The 18,266-nt window shown below is 33.6% G+C and overlaps 4 protein-coding genes across 5 annotated transcripts; 1 reads left to right on the top strand and 3 right to left on the bottom strand.

Moving 5' to 3' along the window:
* Positions 1-403: 403 nt before the first annotated feature.
* Positions 404-3,001, top strand: LOC133032645 (11-beta-hydroxysteroid dehydrogenase-like 3). 2 transcript variants are annotated; one of them, XM_061106726.1, is made up of 6 exons: positions 404-791; positions 1,082-1,271; positions 1,380-1,465; positions 1,546-1,677; positions 2,379-2,498; positions 2,795-3,001. In XM_061106726.1, the coding sequence occupies exons 1-6, from the start codon at positions 603-605 to the stop codon at positions 2,795-2,797; spliced, it is 720 nt and encodes a 239-aa protein (XP_060962709.1). In that variant the 5' UTR covers positions 404-602; the 3' UTR covers positions 2,798-3,001. The 2 variants fall into 2 exon arrangements, with proteins under 2 accessions (XP_060962709.1, XP_060962708.1); XM_061106725.1 differs by having other exon boundaries at positions 407-791; positions 2,776-3,001.
* Positions 3,002-6,297: 3,296 nt separating this feature from the next.
* Positions 6,298-8,456, bottom strand: LOC133031983 (11-beta-hydroxysteroid dehydrogenase-like 4A). The gene is made up of 3 exons (XM_061105790.1): positions 7,498-8,456; positions 7,284-7,415; positions 6,298-6,429 (listed from the first exon to the last, which is right to left on the bottom strand). The coding sequence occupies exons 1-3, from the start codon at positions 7,585-7,587 to the stop codon at positions 6,298-6,300; spliced, it is 354 nt and encodes a 117-aa protein (XP_060961773.1). The 5' UTR covers positions 7,588-8,456.
* A 4,775-nt stretch (positions 8,457-13,231) lies between these two features.
* Positions 13,232-14,343, bottom strand: LOC133031982 (uncharacterized). Its single transcript, XM_061105789.1, has 3 exons — positions 14,171-14,343; positions 13,513-14,026; positions 13,232-13,422 (listed from the first exon to the last, which is right to left on the bottom strand). Exons 1-3 carry the CDS (start codon positions 14,318-14,320, stop codon positions 13,232-13,234), a joined length of 855 nt encoding a protein of 284 aa, XP_060961772.1. The 5' UTR covers positions 14,321-14,343.
* A 33-nt stretch (positions 14,344-14,376) lies between these two features.
* LOC115718077 (uncharacterized) lies at positions 14,377-18,100 on the bottom strand. The gene is made up of 6 exons (XM_061105788.1): positions 17,320-18,100; positions 15,762-16,628; positions 15,319-15,639; positions 15,043-15,222; positions 14,830-14,889; positions 14,377-14,724 (listed from the first exon to the last, which is right to left on the bottom strand). Exons 1-6 carry the CDS (start codon positions 17,581-17,583, stop codon positions 14,377-14,379), a joined length of 2,040 nt encoding a protein of 679 aa, XP_060961771.1. The 5' UTR covers positions 17,584-18,100.
* Between the last annotated feature and the right edge of the window lie 166 nt (positions 18,101-18,266).

The raw sequence follows: 18,266 nt of genomic DNA, 5'->3' as shown, positions 1-18,266 counted from the left end.
TGCTGATTTAAATTTAAATTTTAAATTTTAAACTAACTAACTAATCTAATGCTTCACTATTTATTTATCTCACTATTTAATATATATATATCATTTTTTTTCTAGTCACACACGCACAACAACAACAATAATAATAATAATAATATAATTGTATCACACTTAATATACCAAATACCAATATATGTATATAAACTGGATATTACATTTGATGCCAACAATTTCAGCTATTTCAGATTGCACCCGCCCCATCTTTTCCATCGTGTAAGCTTCTACCAAATTACTGTTGAAATCGCGAGCCACACAACCAAAACCAAACCGACCTTCTACAATATATAAATATATATATATATTAAATTGATAAACTTATTGTAAGATAAAAGCATAAAAATAGTATTACACTTCAAGTGGCTCATGTGGAGTACATCCCTATGGAAATTGTTGAACCAATAATACTCTATATGGCATTTACTCTATCTACTTCTACCACCTACCTAGCTACCTACTACCAAAACTCAAAATCATTCAAAACCTTCCAAACTTCATAATAAAAATAGTTTATAAAAATATATACTCTTCAACTTTCACTTATCAAATTAACAAAAATGGGGGATTGGATTCACACCTTGTTGAACATTGCAGTTCCTCCCATAATCATATTTCTACATTTTATCATCCTACCAATATACATTCCATTCAAGTTTCTACAATCTATAAAAAGATCCATAACCAATCAAGAAAACATGGCTAGAAGAGTAGTTCTCATTACTGGAGCAGCTCAAGGCATTGGAGAGGTATATGCATATATATATAAAAATAAATTATTATGATCTACATCTACTAATTATATATATTACTTTTATTTTAAGGATTTTTTCATTTTTACACTTAAATATTTTTTTTTGTATGTTTACGGAATTCTACACAGAAATCCCTATTGCAACTTAAATCACAACCAAACTCCGTATAGCAAAAACTACTTGAGAACCCACGGAAGACAAGTTAAAAAAAAATAGTATAATGGATAATTTTTCTTTTTTGTTTTAATTATTACAACTTATTTTGATTTATGAATTTTGTGAAGCAAATTGCTTATGAGTATGGTAGAAGAGGAGCTTGTTTGGCCTTAGTTGACATTAAAGACAATCTTGAAGAAGTCAAAAGAAAAGCTCATAAATTAGGATCTCCAGATGTTATATCTATTGTTGCTGATGTTACCAAGGTGGAAGATTGTAAGAGGTTCATAGATGAAACAGTTCAACATTTTGGCCAATGTAATTAATTATTAGTGTTCAATTTTATTTTTGGGGGGCAAGATATATATATATATCATCTCAAAATTTGTTTGAATTTTAATGTGTTATGAAATTAATATTGTATAGTGGATCATCTGGTGAACAATGCTGGGACAGTAATACTGAGCAAGTTTGAAAAGATTGGGCGGATCTCTGATCACCAATCAGTTATGGTATAATTTCATCATGACTACATTTATTTATTCTTATTTAATAAAAATTAAAATATGGGTTATTTATTTAATTTTGGTAGGATGTCAATTTCTGGGGTACAGTGAACAGCATTCACTATGGAATTCCACACTTGAAAAGAAGCAAAGGGAAGATAGTAGTGATTTCCTCAATCTGTGGAAGGTACCCTCTTCCATTAGTGTCCGTCTATAATGTAAGTACACACAAAATAACTCATTATTATATTCTCTCAATTTGTTAATTTTAAAAAATATTACTATAAATAATGTCATTAATTGGAATAATAAAACAAAGAATATGATTGTATGTAAATTTATAATTATGAGTTATGCATGAAAATATGTAGTTAAATTACTGTTAATTTGATTATATTGTTTGGTTTGATAAAGTATTGTGAAATGTTATTAAAAAAAAATGTTTAAGATTACCCCAATAGTGGATAATTTTGTTTTCAATGTAATAATTTTTCCATAAAAATTTCATACCAAATATGGTAATGTAAAAATTATCATTCCCATAAGAAAGATTATATCATACAATAATAGTCAAGATTTCTGGTCTATTAATTTGTTCTACTTTTAGTCACATATAATGTTAATTAAGTAGAGTCATTATTTCTACTAAACTATCTAATATATATTTAGAGGCTTTACATTAGCAATGATTTGTTGTCTCTAATATAATTTTAGAAGCCAATTTGAGATTTTTAGTGGCCCAAAATATTTTATTTTTTTGTATGTTCTATTATTACGACATACAATGCCACCATTTTAGGGTGTCACTTAGCACTTTGTTTTTATTTTTTAAAATAATAATAATAATAATAATAATAATGATAACTCGTTATTATTGTGAAAAAAAAATGAAAATATATATCTAATTAATTTGTTGTAGGCAAGCAAGGCAGCACTAATAAGCTTTTGTGAGACGCTTAGAATTGAAGTTGGCTCAACTATTGGCATAACAGTTGTCACACCTGGCCTAATTGGGACCAAAATGACACGTGAACTACAGGTATATATACTCAAGAGAAATGTAGAATGCACTAGTTGTGTCAAGCACTTTCTTACGTATCAATATCGCTATTGGTTTAATTTAATATCGGGTCCGATATAGTTTAATATAATAGTTTTTAGGAAGTATCGCTAACCAATCGTAAGACGACATGTCTTAAGGGTGCTAGACACCATTGGTGCCCAATAGCAATGCTCATATACTCAATTTTGATTTTGAAATAAGTTTAATTGTAATAATTAGTTTATTAATTGGTCTAATTAAGTTAATTAATTAGGGGTTAAAATTGAGGTCAGTAATCCCAGAAGAGTCAGCTGAGGATTGTGGTAAAGCCATAGTGAGAAGTGTGTGTAGAGGAGAGACTTATTTGATGGAGCCAAAGTGGTTGTGGTGGTTGTTTCCGATGAAGATGATGTTTCCTGAACTCATGGATTACTGCACTCGTTTTCTTCTCAAATTAATTCAACAAAACAACAACAAGAATAATTGAATTCACCACTCAATTATATCCTCTCACCTGCCAAATAATAAATGATGAATTTCATACCTTATCTCTATGTACTTAGGGGTGTTCACAAATTATCCGATCCAATCCAATCCGCACGATCCAATCCAATCCAATCCGCAAAATGCGGATATCCGCACTTGTGCGGATTGGATTGGATTGAAAAAACTAAAATCCGCACTTGTGCGGATTGGATGTTGTTTGACCTCAAAAAGTAACCGATCCAATCCAATCCGCACTTAATTATATATATTTTTAAAAAATTATAATATATAATATATATTAATTAAAAAAAGACACAAACTTCTAATTTCTTAATCTTTTTTAGTAATGTATTGAGTTGGTGCATTTTATTTATTTCATAATAAAAAACACAAGAAAAATAATTCTTATTAACATAGACACATATATATAAATTTAAATACATATACGAAAGATACATATATATTTTAGTATAAATCTAAAGATAAGTACATATATATTGATATATATGTATATTGGTTTGATTTGTATATAAATAGAAATGGAAATAGATTATTATTGGAGTTTAAGAAACAATAGTTTTTTTTTTTTAATTTTTTTCTATGAAATATTAAATAATTTATTATTAAAAAAATAACCGATCTAAAATAACCGATCCAATCCGCACTATTGCGGATCGGATTGGATTGGATTTTAACTCTTATGCGGATCGGATTGGATCCAAAATATGAAATCCGCACTTAATGCGGATTGGATGTTGTTTGACCAAAAAAGTGCGGATTGGATCGGATGAACACCAATGTACTGCAACAACTACTACAATCAATGTTATGGGCTCTTTTGGATAGTATATAAATTATATTGTATTGAATAATAAAGAATATTATATTTTTTATAAAATTTTGTAATATATTAATTATTATAACTTTAAATTTTAATATAATGTGAATTGTATTATTTCATACATAATAAATTATTCGTATTAGCTTGTATTATAATATTTAGAAAGAGTTTGTGGTTGGGGATTCACTCCGGACCCCAAACCCAGACCTTGAACCCGGTCCCAAACTCCGGCTGCTATAACTTATAACCATACCCAAACCCCAGTCCCAAACCTAACCTTAGCCCTGAACACTGGACTCAGACCTAAATCCAAATCCCGAACCCAGAGCCGACCCCGAACCCCAAACCCGGACCCTAATCTTGTACCCTGCCCTAGACCCAACCCCAGTTCCGACCCCGACCCTGGATCCAGACCTAGACCCACACCCCAAACCCGAACCTTGATCTTGTACCCTGTCCTAGACCCGACCCCAGTTCTGACCCCGACCCTAGACCCGAACTTGGACCCGAACCCCAGCCCCAACCCTAGACCTAGGACCCTAGCTTTGGCCGCGAACCCCAGACCCCATCTTGAACCTGAACTCAGCACTGAACTTGAATTCTGGACCCAGACCCAGACCCCGGCCCCAAACCCGACCCAAACCACGAATTCGACCCTGATCTTGAATCCCGAACTCTGAACCCCATCCAAAGCCTAGGTTGGATCCAGGATTCAGGTTGGGATTGAGTTTATAATATGGATAGTACAATTCTGGATGTTCAATACAAGGAGAGGAGAGGAGAAGAGATATGCATGTGAGACAAATGTATCAAATCAAAATTATTTTCTCTATTTTATCTTCATTATTTTCATCAATTACTTATTGAGCAAAAGTAAAGATTATTCTCTCTACTCTTTGTTTTCCAAAAAAAAAAAGCAACTCTCATAGGCGTTATTGATAATAATATTTGCGAGGAAACTAATTAACATTACTAAAAATTAGGTTTTCCCTTTTTTTTAAAACAGTTAGCTAATGTATTATTGTTGGTATCTATTACTTTCACCTATTCGATCGTCGCAAAATTGGGTAGAATAGGCGACAATTTAAAACAGTTGGGGAAAAATTTATCGATAGTTTAAAACCTTCGACAATAGTAAATGCTATAGACGAAGATTTTGCACCATCACATTCAAAAAAATTGATCGCCTAATCAACCCACTCCCTTCCCAGTGTTATCATTTAGCTTTCCCAATACAAGGATCAAGACCATATTCCAATACAAGGATCAAGACAATAACAAGATCATTATCAAGATTGAAGTTGGCAAATTTACATCAAAACTCCAAATGGGTAAGGAGTAAAAGACTAAAAAAACAAACCTCGAAAGCATGAACAACAGGTTTGGGCATACGCTCATCTCTCCACCAATATCAAAATTTTGCAACGATTTGAGTTTGAGCACTCCACAACCTGAAAATAATAAAAGAGACACAAAGATGAGAGAGAGAGAGAGAGAGAGAGAGAGAGAGAGAGAGAGAGAGAGAGAGAAGAGTGAGATCAAGAGAGACCGAGATGGAAGGAGAGAAGGTGGAGAGATTGAGAGATACAGACCGACATTGAGAGAGACTGAGATGGAGATGGAGAGGAGGGAGAGAAGGTGGAGAGATTGAGAGAGAGGAGTGAGATCAAGAGAGACTGAGATGGAGGGAGTGAGGTAGATAGAGAGAGAGAGGGAGAGAGAGAGAGGGAGGGAGAGGGTAGGAACAAGGTAGAGAGAGTGAGTTTCAAAATTTGAAATGAGATTTGAGCGTGCAAATATTGGGGTTTTATATTAATAGAGGAATCCCCGACGGTTTAAAATCTTCGGGATGCCCTTTAAAATCCTGTTTCTTTTTTTGGCTTGTAACTCTTTTAAACCATCAGGAAAAGTACGCAAGTGTTTAAAACTATCGGGAATAGTCCACTATAGCTGACGATTTTAAACACTTAATTTTATTAGCAATAGTCTTTAAGAAAAAGCAACCGACGAGAATAGTAGTTTTTGTAGTAGTGTAAATTATTACATTTGTTACAATTAACTTGGACACTAAACTATTACAATTAACATAACAATTTAAATACTTCCACTAGCTACTAGCTAACAAAGTAATATCATCTTATTAAATATTTTCAACAATTCTTCTTAGTGGATGAGTTTTGATCAATTAAATTAAGAAGAAAAGAGTTGCAGCAGTCAATAAGGTCAGGAAATATCATCCTTGCCGGAAACAGCCACCAGAGCCACCTCGGCTCCATCAAGTAGGACTCTCCTCGGCACACACTTCTCACATTGGCCTTGGCACATCCCTCAGCTGACTCTTCTAGGATAAGTAATCTCAATTTTATGTCCTGTACAGTTCAATATATACAGTTATTTATATAGAAACAAAATCAAAAACACTCCTACGTAATTAGAAGGCATATAAACATAACCCCAAATTAATTATGTTCATATCATAGCTACCTGTTCACGTGTCATTTTAGTCCCAATTAGACCAGGTGTAACAATTGTTATGCCAATAGTTGAACCAAGTTCATTTCTAAGAGTCTCACAAAAGTTTATCAAAGCTGCCTTGCTTGCCTATATATTTATATATATAAAGATCCATAATGAGAAAGATATATATATGATATAGTTTTCACATAGAGAAAGAGAATATAGAAAAGAGTGTGATATATGATATAGGTTAATTAGGATCTTTGTCCCTGAACTTTGACATGTATCAAATTATGCCCCCTGAACTTTTAAGGTCATTAAAAATGCCCACTGAACTAATAAGATTGTTGAATTTAAGGACTTTTTTCCAATTTTAGTAAAAAAGTCTAACATGGATGAAAGTTCAGGGAGTGTGATTTAGTACATATCAAAGTTTGAGACACATGATTTGATAGATATCAAAGTCTGGGGAGCATGGTTTAGTACATAAACAATCACTGAAATAGTAAAATTGAATCAAATTAGACAAAAGTCTTAAATTTAACAATCTCAATAGTTCAAGGGATATTTTTAACGACCTTAAAAGTTCAGGGGGCATGATTTGGTACATGTCAAATTTCAGGAGACAAAAATCCTAATTAGCCTATGATATATATTATAATTTTAAGTTGAATATAAATAATGTTTTTAATGATCCAATGTTTTAGTTTTTGCATATAGAAGCAGAACAAGCTTCAAGAGAAGGTAGAAACCAGAAGGTAAAACCAAGAGAGTAAAAACAGAGCAATAACAGAAAAAAGAGAAACAAGTTACAGAAAGAGACAATCATGTTAGTTAATCTAATTGTTATAACAAATCAAAAAAATTATAACAACTAAACAAACTAACTAAACTAAATCTTTATTGGTTAACATTGCAACACTTGTATTTACTAAGTAGTGTAAATAAAAGGAAGCTCCCTTTTTTTCTTAACAAATTATGAATTTAATTTTCCTTACACTATAGATGGATATTAGTGGATCAGGGCACCATCCACTGATTGAAGAGATCACTACTATCTTCCCTTTGGTTATTTTCAAGTGTGGAATTCCAAAGTGAATGCTATTAACTGTACCCCAGAAATTAACATCCTACCAACGAAATATAATAGTATATATAGGTCAGTAATTAATAATGTTACACCATATTTGTAGTGATTTTAATGCAGTTTACCATAATCGATTTGTGATTAGAAATGTGGTCAATATCCTCAAATTTGCTCAGTATTACTATCCCAGCATTGTTCACCAGATGATCCATCATCGCATTAAAATTCAGATAATTAAATTAATTGTAAGTGAGATTTTATATATAGATTAAGAAATACACACAAACTAATTATTATGATCAATTACATTGGCCAAAGTGATGAACTGCTTCATCTATAAACTTCTTACAGTCTTCCACCCTAGTAACATCTGCAACAATAGATATAACATCTGGGGATCCTAATTTAAGAGCTCTTCTTCTAACTTCAAAATTGTCTTTAATGTCAATTAGGGCCAAAAAAGCTCCTCTTCCACCATACTCATAAGCAAGTAGCTTCAACAAAATAAACAATATATAATTGTTAAAACTAAACTCACATATATAGATAATTAGTATGTACATATATCTCCAATGCCTTGAGTTGCTCCAATAATTAGAACTACTTTTCTAGCCACGTTTTCTTGAGGGGTTATGGATGTTTTTATAGATTGTGGAAATTTGAATGGAATATATATTGGTAGAATCAAAAAGTGTAGAAATATAATTATGGGAGGTAAAGCAATGTTGAAGAATGAGTGGATCCAATCCATTGATTTCCTTAACCTTTGAATTTTAATTGTGAAATTGGAAGGTTAATTAGGGGCGTGAGATTGAAGAGGATATATATACATGAAAGGTGTGGTATGATTGGTATGTGTGTTATAGTTTTAGGTCAAAAATGATGTTTAGACTTTCTAAAAGCAAAAGACAAATGTATTACTTTTTCTTTGAAAAGGAAATAAAAAAATATATATTAAGAAATGCAATCATCTAATAAAATAGACACATGATCACCAACATCACTCTTATGAGAAAACAATTTAGAAATGAAAATTCTAAAAAAATTATAATTCACCCTGTTAATAGAATAAGGCTAAGTATGATTTTTTTCTCCCGAACTTTGACATGTACTAAATTATGCTTTTAAGGTCGTTAAAAATACTTTTTGAACTATTGAGATTGTTGAATTTAAGGACTTTTGTTCAATTTTAGTAAAAAAATTCTAACATGGATGAAAGTTCAAGGGGCATGATTTAGTACATATCAAAGTTCGAGAAGCATGATTTGGTAAATATCAAAGTTTAGGGAGCATGGTTTAGTACATAAATCATCACTGAAACAGTAAAATTAAATGAAATTAGACAAAAATTCTTAAATCTAACAATCTCAATGTTCAGGAAAAATTTTTAACGGCTAAAAAAATTCTGAGAGCATGATTTAGTATATGTCAAAATTTAGGGAAAAAAAATCCTAATTAACCATAGAATACAAAACGTCACTTTAATTACTACGCAACAATTTACAATCATTAACCACTAAACTTAAAGAAAAAATCATGAAGACTAATCTAAACAAGGACTAATTTTTTCAATTATTATTAATTAAAATAAATATATTTTTTTTTCCTTCCAAGTATGATTGTTGTAAAGTTTTGCTTTAATTTTTTTCATTACAAAAATTCTTAATAGCAAATTTGTTAAAATATACTTAAAAATTTAGACTATTCTTTTAATATACCACATTTAAATAAAGGGAAAAAAACAGGAATATTCTAAAAATGGTAAAATATTACAACAATACTGTGGGCCGGCCCAATCAACATTTGTACAGCCCAAAATGAAAATATTACAAAAATACCACTTGCCCTTACCTTCAGCCGCACGTCACAAACGGAGAGGATGAATGAAGCTCCATCGATGCAGTCGGCCACGCAACCAGAATGAAACCAGATCGAACGTAAAACAACTGTAAATCCCGTCGAATTTCAATAGGAAACGAACAAATCCAACGATCTAAACAGAAATTTTTTTAAAAAAAAGAGCAGGACAACCGTGGAGAAACTGAATTTCAACATTTGATTTCGGTTTTTATAGTGCAAAATCACTCAAACGATCGTCGAAAATTCAGATTGAAGCAATGTAAATCTGTATTGAACAGATCTGGAGCTCCCCCTCAAATCCAAAAAAAAGGTATGAACTGAATTTTTTTTTCAACAATGATACACAGTATTTTTAGTTGCATTCTGGTTGATTCAATGGTGTGCAACAGGCAATACATATGGTAAAAACCAATAAACAAGAACTGATTATGATTAAGGAAACAAGGGATACTAAAAACTTCGTTTCATTTTTTTTTGCGTTGGCTTACAGTTGCATAATCGTTTGAAAATGGTTTCGAAATCATGAAGAAGTGTTATATGACAAGTACCAAGAGCTAGCATATGTACAAGGTAAGATATATGTTAATGGTAGCAAATTAGTTTTATAATAGTTGTAAATCGATCTGATTCGAATAAACATGATGAAAAATGACAATGCGTTATAACTATGTAATTTTGGGGATAAAATCGTTGTTTTTCAGTTGGTTTACAGTTGCATAATCATTTAATAATAGTTTCATTACGTTTTTTGCAGGAATTTATTGTGGAAAAGATAGAGTACAGAACAGTTTGAGAAATGGTTAGTTTCCCAAAATTTAAATGAAGTTTCTTAATAGTTTTATTCTCGTTTCTTTGTAGTTTATTAACTAACAAAAAAATGGCAAAATCAGGAATCTGGACAGGAAACACAATGCTTGAACAAAGGAACAGAGATAGTAGTAAGTTTGTACTCTATTTCATAACATAATAAAACCAGTTTTAAAATTCGTTGCCTCGGACTAATAACAATTGCAAAAACACAGGAAAGGAAAGACATTCCATTCCTAGTCTTCTACAATGGAAAATTCGATGATCGAATGAATTATGAAAATTATGAAGCCAGTGGACACTACATTTCTGCCAATTGTAACTATGAAGATTTGCAACAGAAACTCAAAGATGCCCTGGAATGCAACCAAGAAAACACTGTTTTGCAACTGAAATATCAAGTGAAGGAAGGATACCAACCATTGAGGATAAAGGATGATCAAAGCCTGCATTTCTACATACAACTCAAACTGAAAGACCCCGACTTCACAACATACCCAATGTGTGTGAATGTCATCAACAACCCAACAACAACCATCGATGCAACATTCTTTGGAAATGACAATTCATTAATTACACATAGAAGCGCCTTCCAACCAATCGAATACAATGCAGCAACAACGAAGACTCAACAAATCAACAACATATAATTGAAGCAAGAGTACCGGAATTTGGGGAAGAAAGTTTTGACTTCATGGACTATGCAAAACTTGTGGCAGAGGAAATGGTTGAGCAACCGGAAAACAACGAAAAAAGGAACCGAAATCACGGTTATGACGAACTACTAATCACAGATCCGCATCATCCAGAAATAGAAGAAGCACAAATATACAAAGACAAAGAAACACTGCAGAGCGTGCTTGGTTTCTATGCAATTAGGAACAACTTCCAATTCAGAGTTAAAAAATCATGTGCAAAAACATACAAGATTTGTTGTTTGGATCCAAAATGCAAGTGGGCACTAACAGCATCCAGAAACGGGCCAACAAAGTCATTCATCATTCGAAAGTACGACAGAAAGGTGATACACACTTGTGATCTAAACATCAGATTTGCCGACAAGAGACAAGCTACAACGAAATTGATTGGAAACTACATCAAGCCACGGTTCACCAACATAAAAACAACTCAAACGCCACAAGACATCAGAGGAGAAATGAAACACAAAGTATGGGGTCAGAATGAACTACATGAAAGCATGGAGAAGCAAAGAGCACGCGCAAGAAGAATTACGAGGAAAAGCCAACGAATCATACAGGTTGCTGCCCGGTTTTTTGCACATGTTGCAAAAAACTAATCCCGGAACAATAGTGGACATGGAAACAGAGGATGACAACAGCTTCAAGTACTTGTTTGTCGCACTGGATGCATCAATAAAAGGATGGAAGAAATGCAAACCTATAATAGTTGTTGACGGAACTTTCCTTAAATCAACATATGGAGGTACACTGCTCTCTGCTTGTACACGGGATGCAAATGGGCACATTTTTCCACTAGCTTTTTCATTGTGGATTCGAGAAAACAACAACTCATGGCAATGGTTTTTCACAAAAGTGAGAGAAACATATGGGATTAGAGAGGAACGATTGCTTGATCTCGGATAGACATGAGAGCATAAGTAAGGCGACTTGTCAAGTATTTCCGAAATCACACATTGCTATTGTGTATACCACCTCGTTAAGCAACCTAAAAGCAACCTTCAAGAAGAATGCAAGCAAGCTGGATAAACCATTCTTCGGCTGCATGCCAGAGCATACACGAGAGGAAATTTGAATACCATATGAGCGAGTTGGACAGCTTGGACATCCGTGTAAGACCATATTTACAACAAGTTGGATACCACAAATGGTCAAGATACCACCGCAAAAACAACGGGTATTCAACTATGACTTCAAACATTGCTTTGAATCTCTAAATGCGGCAAACTTGGCAGCTAGAGAGCTACCAATCACAACAACGATGGAGTCATTGAGAGCATTGATTCAACAATGGACATACACAAACAGGAAAAAAGCACAGAAAACAACAACATTTTTAACACCTACAGCAGAAAAGAAATTAGTCGACAACTTTGTGGAATCATTGACAGAAAATGTAATGACATGTTAAATATTTTAGTTGCATTTCAGTTTCTTTATAGTTTGTTTTTCGTTGTCATACATATTAACAGTTTCACACTTAATCCGCAGGTAAAACCAATAAACGAGACCATGTTCGAAGTCATTGAACTAACCAGATTATGGGTCATCAACCTCAAGGAGAAAACATGCAGTTGCAACAGATTCCAACTTGATGAGTTACCGTGTGCTCATGCGCTTCTTTGTTATAAAAGAGATGAACTTGAATGTTTACAACTACGTTCGGGTTATTACACCACGCGAACATGGCTTGAAACATACGGCGGCTCAACATATCCAGGTACACAATCACACAACTTGGGATGTGCCACAAAACATAAAAGATATCATTGTTACGCCACCAAACCAAAAAATAAGATGCCGGAAGACCAAGGAAACGAAGGTTTTTATCTGAATGGGATACAAAAAAACATAACAGGTGCGGCAAATGTGGACAACACGGACACAATCGAAAGACATGCAACAATCAAGCAATAAAATAGATACATATGAAATATTTGAATTGTTTAATTTTGTGTGCAAATTCAAACGAGTTGATACGTGATGCTCTAAATACATGGGATTTCATTTTTATGAAATTTGAAACAGTTTTTTAATAGTTTCAAAATAGTTTTGTTACAGTTGCGACCCTTTGTAAAATATTAAGAACCGGAATGACTTATTGTTTACAGTTTTAAAGGCAGTCAGTCAATAATTGATAAAACATAACTTGAATAAGGGAAAATAGTTAACGGAATACGAAGAATAAATATACATTCATAGCACTATTTAGGAAAAATGAAAACATAGTTTGTATTTAGTTGGTAAATAGTTTCTCCATAGTTGTGCGACCGTATATATGAACTTGAACAATTAAAAAAACACAAAACTTTGGGAAATACAAACCTATACAATAAAGATATTATAAGTAGTGAATGTCAAATATCCTAAAAGTTTTAAACCAGCTACATAGTATAAAATCAAATATAATACCTACATTGAAACAACAACACTAAAACTTGTCAAGTAAATAGATTCAACAAATAACATAATAAAGCCACCAAAATAAAAGTTCCTATTTCTTCAATTTAGATGCCTTAGAAGACTTGGATTGCTTCTCATCCTCGCTATCAATACTTTCGTCAATTTTCCTTTGTCCGTACGAGTAGAAAAGTGCAGCAAGTCGGGTTCGATAAACTTCGATGTCAAAGTCTGCAGGGACATCCTTTCCGTGTATAAAGAATTCAGCAAAGGCAGCAACATATGCTCCACAATCACTGTTAAAAAACATAGAGAAAAAATAAACAGATTAGAAACTAAAAAACAACATAAAAGAAACTTAAAAGAAACACTCACTTCTTCGTCGAGACGCAAGACCACTAAGCTCCACGATTCTGAATGGAGCTGTAGGGTCAGAAACTGAGGCAGGAACTTGTGCTCTATTCTTCCAGAACCCAAGTAAATCGAAAAACAAAGGCAACAACACGGAATAAGCCTTCATCGCATTCCTAGCTGCGGCATTCATCTTCGCGGTTCTCAAAGAATTGTACAGAAATAACGTCCTTTCGTGCACGTCAAGACGCCCAAAAACCCAATGACTTTCCCTTCTTAAATTGATGATGAAAAGCACGTGATCGGCTTCATACCAAGGCTTGGAACAGGGAATGCGCATACCTCGGATGTAATGCGCAATTGGGTGGGCAGCGTGAATGTGTGACATCTTAGTCTTCATTGACTTGGCCTTGTTAAATTTGTGGTACAATGCTTGGATGGAATCATCAAAAAGACAATCAGTGGTTGCGAAATTCAACGTCACAGCGGAAGAATACTTACCTTTTTTCCGAAGGTAATAGAATATGGTGTTCATATGCTGAGAAAAAAAAACAACACAGAAACACAAATGAAAAGGTTTAACAACTGTAAAAAAACTGAAATGTAGTATCAAAACTAAAAAACATTTATAAAGAAACTAAAAACAAACTACCATAAGTACAATATAAATTGGAAACTTTACCGAGTCGTTCATAAACATGTCGCATGTGGCCAAATGGTAAAACCAAGTTTTATCCTCAACATAATCAACACCTAGCCTAAAACCCGGGGTAAATTTCTTTGCGCCGTCTTCATAACAATTATAATGCCTACAACAGCAAAAAAACAGCATTAAAACAGGAATAAAACTGGAAAAAAAAAATACAAAAACGATTTAATAAAAAACGGTCACACAGGATGTTTAAGCAATCCTTCACCAATCCAAGAGTCAAATTTTGCCTCAATCTCGGTAGATACGGGATCAGCAAAAGCATCATTAAGAGCATAAAGGCCCTTCACATAAGTCACCATTTTGAAATCCCTATCATCCCCAGCAGACTGAGAACCTGAGGACATAAGCTCCATTGGAGTGCTCCCAACATCGACGGACCCGAAATCAACAAATGGAGATTTCAAGGCCGGAGCACGCTTCCTCTTATCCAACAGAGGTGTATCAGAGACAGTATCCTCAGTTTCTTCATCAGTATGAATGGCATCTGACTTTTCACCAACAACATCTGGATTGGGTGCGGGGACCTAAAAAATAAAGAATGCATTTAAACAGTTGCAAAACATAGTAGAAACTAAAGAGCAACCAAAAAGAAACCTAGTTTTTTTGAAAACAATTAAAAGTAAACTTACATTGATTTTAGCAACAGCCTCCAAGCCAGCCAACACGACTTGATCATCATCTATTACAAGCTGGCATTACAAGCTGGCTCAACCCATCAAAGAAATCGTCCCCCTTCAATCGAGACTCATCGCCCTTCGGCTTCTCAACATCCTTAACATTTTTATCACTCCCTCCAACATCCTCAGAAGGATTCACATCGGCGAAGGGACGGCGATAACGACCTTGTCAGCATCATCAGCATCCCCACCAACTTTAACCAACTCACCACCATCGTCGGAGTCGGAATCAATATTTTCTGGATCAGGCAATTGCTTGTCATCATCCTCGGCATCATCATCATCATCATCATCATCAGGATCATCATCAGAATCTTGAGTTACTAATTCATCCGATGACTTTCCCTGTATCAGCCAACATAAATGAAACTTAAATAAAACAGTAAAGAAACTATACAAAAAAAAATAAAAAAACCTAAACAATAAAGTAAGAATAAATACCTCGTCAGAAGGACGACGATGAATGGCATTAACCTTCTCTTGGATATCCTTAATTACAGTCATTACGGATTTGAAATTAAAATCAACAAAACACCTCAACGAAATGAAGTCCTCGGCCAATGATGATTGATTCGAACTGAGCATCTCCAGCTTAGATTTCATCCAATCAATATCTGCTGAATCAGACTTCTTTGAAGATGAGCCACCCTCGAAGGATTGCTTCACTACACCACGTTCATCAATAGATTCATCGAGAAATAGACCGTCAAGTTGAAGCTGCTGCCTCTCTTCATCAGTAGGACGCATGTTTTTTATCTTCAACTGAACAGCATAATTAAACATAGTATGAAAAAAAATTAAAACAATTGGAAAAACCAAAAAACAACTACATATATTAAACTGAAAAGAAACAGGAAAAAAACAGTAAAGAAACTGTAAAGTACCTTCTCCAAAGGTAAATCAAAAATCTTGCCCTTCAAGTCTCGAAGGGTTGGATTTTTGGTGACGATGGTGTTGCTCCGGTTCGGAATCACGGGAATAGAAGATGAAACTCTCTTACAGAAAGAGTTCACCATTGCAGGACAGCATTCATAAAACCAAACAGTAAAAACCCAAGGACATCCCAATGCCCTATACCAGCCATCATATTGGCCTCCCTTCTCTGCCTTTCTATTTTTCATAATGATCCCATGCTCAATCCTACCTTTGAATGAGTCAATTGTCAATTCAAATGATTCCCTACCCCAACAATACTCATCCCACCGACCGCTATCAACTATATCTAGAACAAACCTAGACACTTCTTTGTCAGGAGTATTGCTAAGAAGAAAACACTGAATGAAATACAAGACAGCCATTTTCAAACCAATAGACTCATCCAAACCCCACCGACTACCCAAAAAAGCATCCTCGATGGCTTTGTTGTCAATAGTTTTTACACCACGGAAACATGTTTCTACCAATTGATTTGTTTCCTGTGAAAACAACAACTTGTTGCAATCACCGAAACAATCTAAACCAGAAATAAGGTAAAATTCTTCGGCACTAAACCGTATGCAACGGCCAGCAACCTTAGCCCAAAACTCCTTAGGATTAGGCTGTAAAACTTCCCTTAGTAGTAAACTATGAACGACTTGTGGGTGAAAAACAAACTCAGGCATATCCAGAAAATGCCCAAACTGAGTTTGACGAAACAAAGAAAGCAAATTAACAGATAAAGTGTTTTTAATATTATTTATCACAGAATACACACTGGTGCACACACACTTAGATCTGTAAAAATCAGAAGGACTAAATTTACAGTCCCAAACCTGCAACATAACAAAAAAGGGCCAATATAAATTAAAAATCCTGAGTTAAACAGTATGAAAACTGTAATACAACTACAAACAAACTAAAAACAAACTATCAATGGCAAACAACTACACAGAAAATAACAGCAAAGACCTTAAATCGTTTGGAAACATAAAAAAAACAGTAAACAAACTAACCCTAAAAGAAATCGAAAAATGCAGTATAAAAAGAACAACAAAACTATATTAAAACAACAAACAAACTAAAAAACATATACAACTATAGGAAAATATAGAGCAAAGATTTGAAAATCGTTTTGAAATCTAAAACATAACAGCAAACAACAAAAACTTATGAAAATCGAAAACACATCAAAACATACCAGTAACAAACTATTTAAAAACTGAAAAGAAACTAACGAAGAATGATTGAAAACACCAAAAACGAAAACAAAACACATAACCTGTAAGCACAAAAAAACACTAAAAATAAAGAAAACAAAACAAAATTAAATAACAACACCCAGACCAGAATCAAATGGAAAGATAAAAAGCAACAATAAATAACTAAAAAATTTAAAAACATGAAACAAAATGCACAAATGAAACCCTAAAATCACACAAAGCAAAATGAACATGAAACGCCAAAAATCTGGGTAAAGCAGAAATGGAAGAAAAGGGGGAAACGAAAATAAAACTAAAAACCAACCTCAGTCCGATCTGCAGAATGTGTAACAGGTTTCTGAAATTTTTTCCCAGAAATTTCTGGAAGCGAGGACTCCTCCAAGTTCAGCTTCGATTTCTTCGAAGAAGTGGGTTTCACACGCTTCGGCATGGGAGCTTCAAAATCAGAATCAAAATCATCAATGATTGGGCGTTTACCCTTGGATTTGTTGGCCAAAGATTTCTTGCCCATTTTTGATTTCTTTTTGAGAACTGGAGAAGGGGATGAAGATGACCGAGTGATTGCCATGGTATAAATAAGATTGAAAAAAAATGAAACAGAGAGGGAAAAACAGTTGCTAAATCGTGGGCTAAGTGGAAGTTGAAAATTCGTGGATGAACCAAAAAGAAGAGGGAAAAACGTGATAAATTGTGAGTGGTTAATGGAGGTTACTTGATTTCAAAATGAACTTAGAGAACAGAAATGAAGAATAGAAAATGAAATCAAAACAAAATGAAAAAAGAGAGGGAAGAGAGTATGATTTGATTGATGATGCATGGGGATAGAACACGTGTATGCATGGTATGATGAGTAAGTGGTAAATGTGTAATAAAAATAAGTTTGTAAGTATAAATGTAGTAATAGCCGTGTGAGGGTAATAATGTAATAAAGAGAGTAAAAAGGATTTTTCATGTAAAAATTTCTTAAATAAATACTCTAAATATTCTCCAAACACCCTAAAATCTCAATTTTAAGCATGTAATATCGAATTTCCCTTCTTAATTTATAAAAATTGTTGCAAATATTTCTCTTCAGTTTCATGTTGATATTTTTATAACAATTTGTCTATGTAGTTAAGAGTCGCTATACCTATAATTGTAGTATGAGCCTACGAGAGTCTATTTATTAGTATTAAATATACAAATATTATATTTAAGAATTACATATATATTCCTATAATTTATCATTAGAGTATTTATATATATTTTAGA

This window comes from Cannabis sativa, chromosome X (genome assembly GCF_029168945.1).
Source record: "Cannabis sativa cultivar Pink pepper isolate KNU-18-1 chromosome X, ASM2916894v1, whole genome shotgun sequence".
NCBI classification, from domain to species: domain Eukaryota; kingdom Viridiplantae; phylum Streptophyta; class Magnoliopsida; order Rosales; family Cannabaceae; genus Cannabis; species Cannabis sativa.
The sequence above is the reverse complement of the archived record's forward strand: the minus strand, read 5'-3'. Positions and strand labels throughout refer to the sequence as shown.

Coding starts and splice junctions, on each gene's coding strand:
- LOC133032645 (XM_061106725.1), top strand. CDS start 603: ATGGGGGATTGGATTCACACCTTGTTGAACATTGCAGTTCCTCCCATA. Junction 792..1,081: donor CAGCTCAAGGCATTGGAGAG/GTATATGCATAT, acceptor AATTTTGTGAAG/CAAATTGCTTATGAGTATGG. Junction 1,272..1,379: donor AGTTCAACATTTTGGCCAAT/GTAATTAATTAT, acceptor AATATTGTATAG/TGGATCATCTGGTGAACAAT.
- LOC133031983 (XM_061105790.1), bottom strand. CDS start 7,587: ATGATGGATCATCTGGTGAACAATGCTGGGATAGTAATACTGAGCAAA. Junction 7,416..7,497: donor CTAATCACAAATCGATTATG/GTAAACTGCATT, acceptor TTTCGTTGGTAG/GATGTTAATTTCTGGGGTAC. Junction 6,430..7,283: donor CACTAATATCCATCTATAGT/GTAAGGAAAATT, acceptor ATAAATATATAG/GCAAGCAAGGCAGCTTTGAT.
- LOC133031982 (XM_061105789.1), bottom strand. CDS start 14,320: ATGCTGTTTTTTTGCTGTTGTAGGCATTATAATTGTTATGAAGACGGC. Junction 14,027..14,170: donor ACATGTTTATGAACGACTCG/GTAAAGTTTCCA, acceptor TTTTTTTCTCAG/CATATGAACACCATATTCTA. Junction 13,423..13,512: donor TCTTGCGTCTCGACGAAGAA/GTGAGTGTTTCT, acceptor GTGATTGTGGAG/CATATGTTGCTGCCTTTGCT.
- LOC115718077 (XM_061105788.1), bottom strand. CDS start 17,583: ATGGCAATCACTCGGTCATCTTCATCCCCTTCTCCAGTTCTCAAAAAG. Junction 15,640..15,761: donor TTGATTTACCTTTGGAGAAG/GTACTTTACAGT, acceptor TATGCTGTTCAG/TTGAAGATAAAAAACATGCG. Junction 14,725..14,829: donor AGGCTGTTGCTAAAATCAAT/GTAAGTTTACTT, acceptor TTTATTTTTTAG/GTCCCCGCACCCAATCCAGA.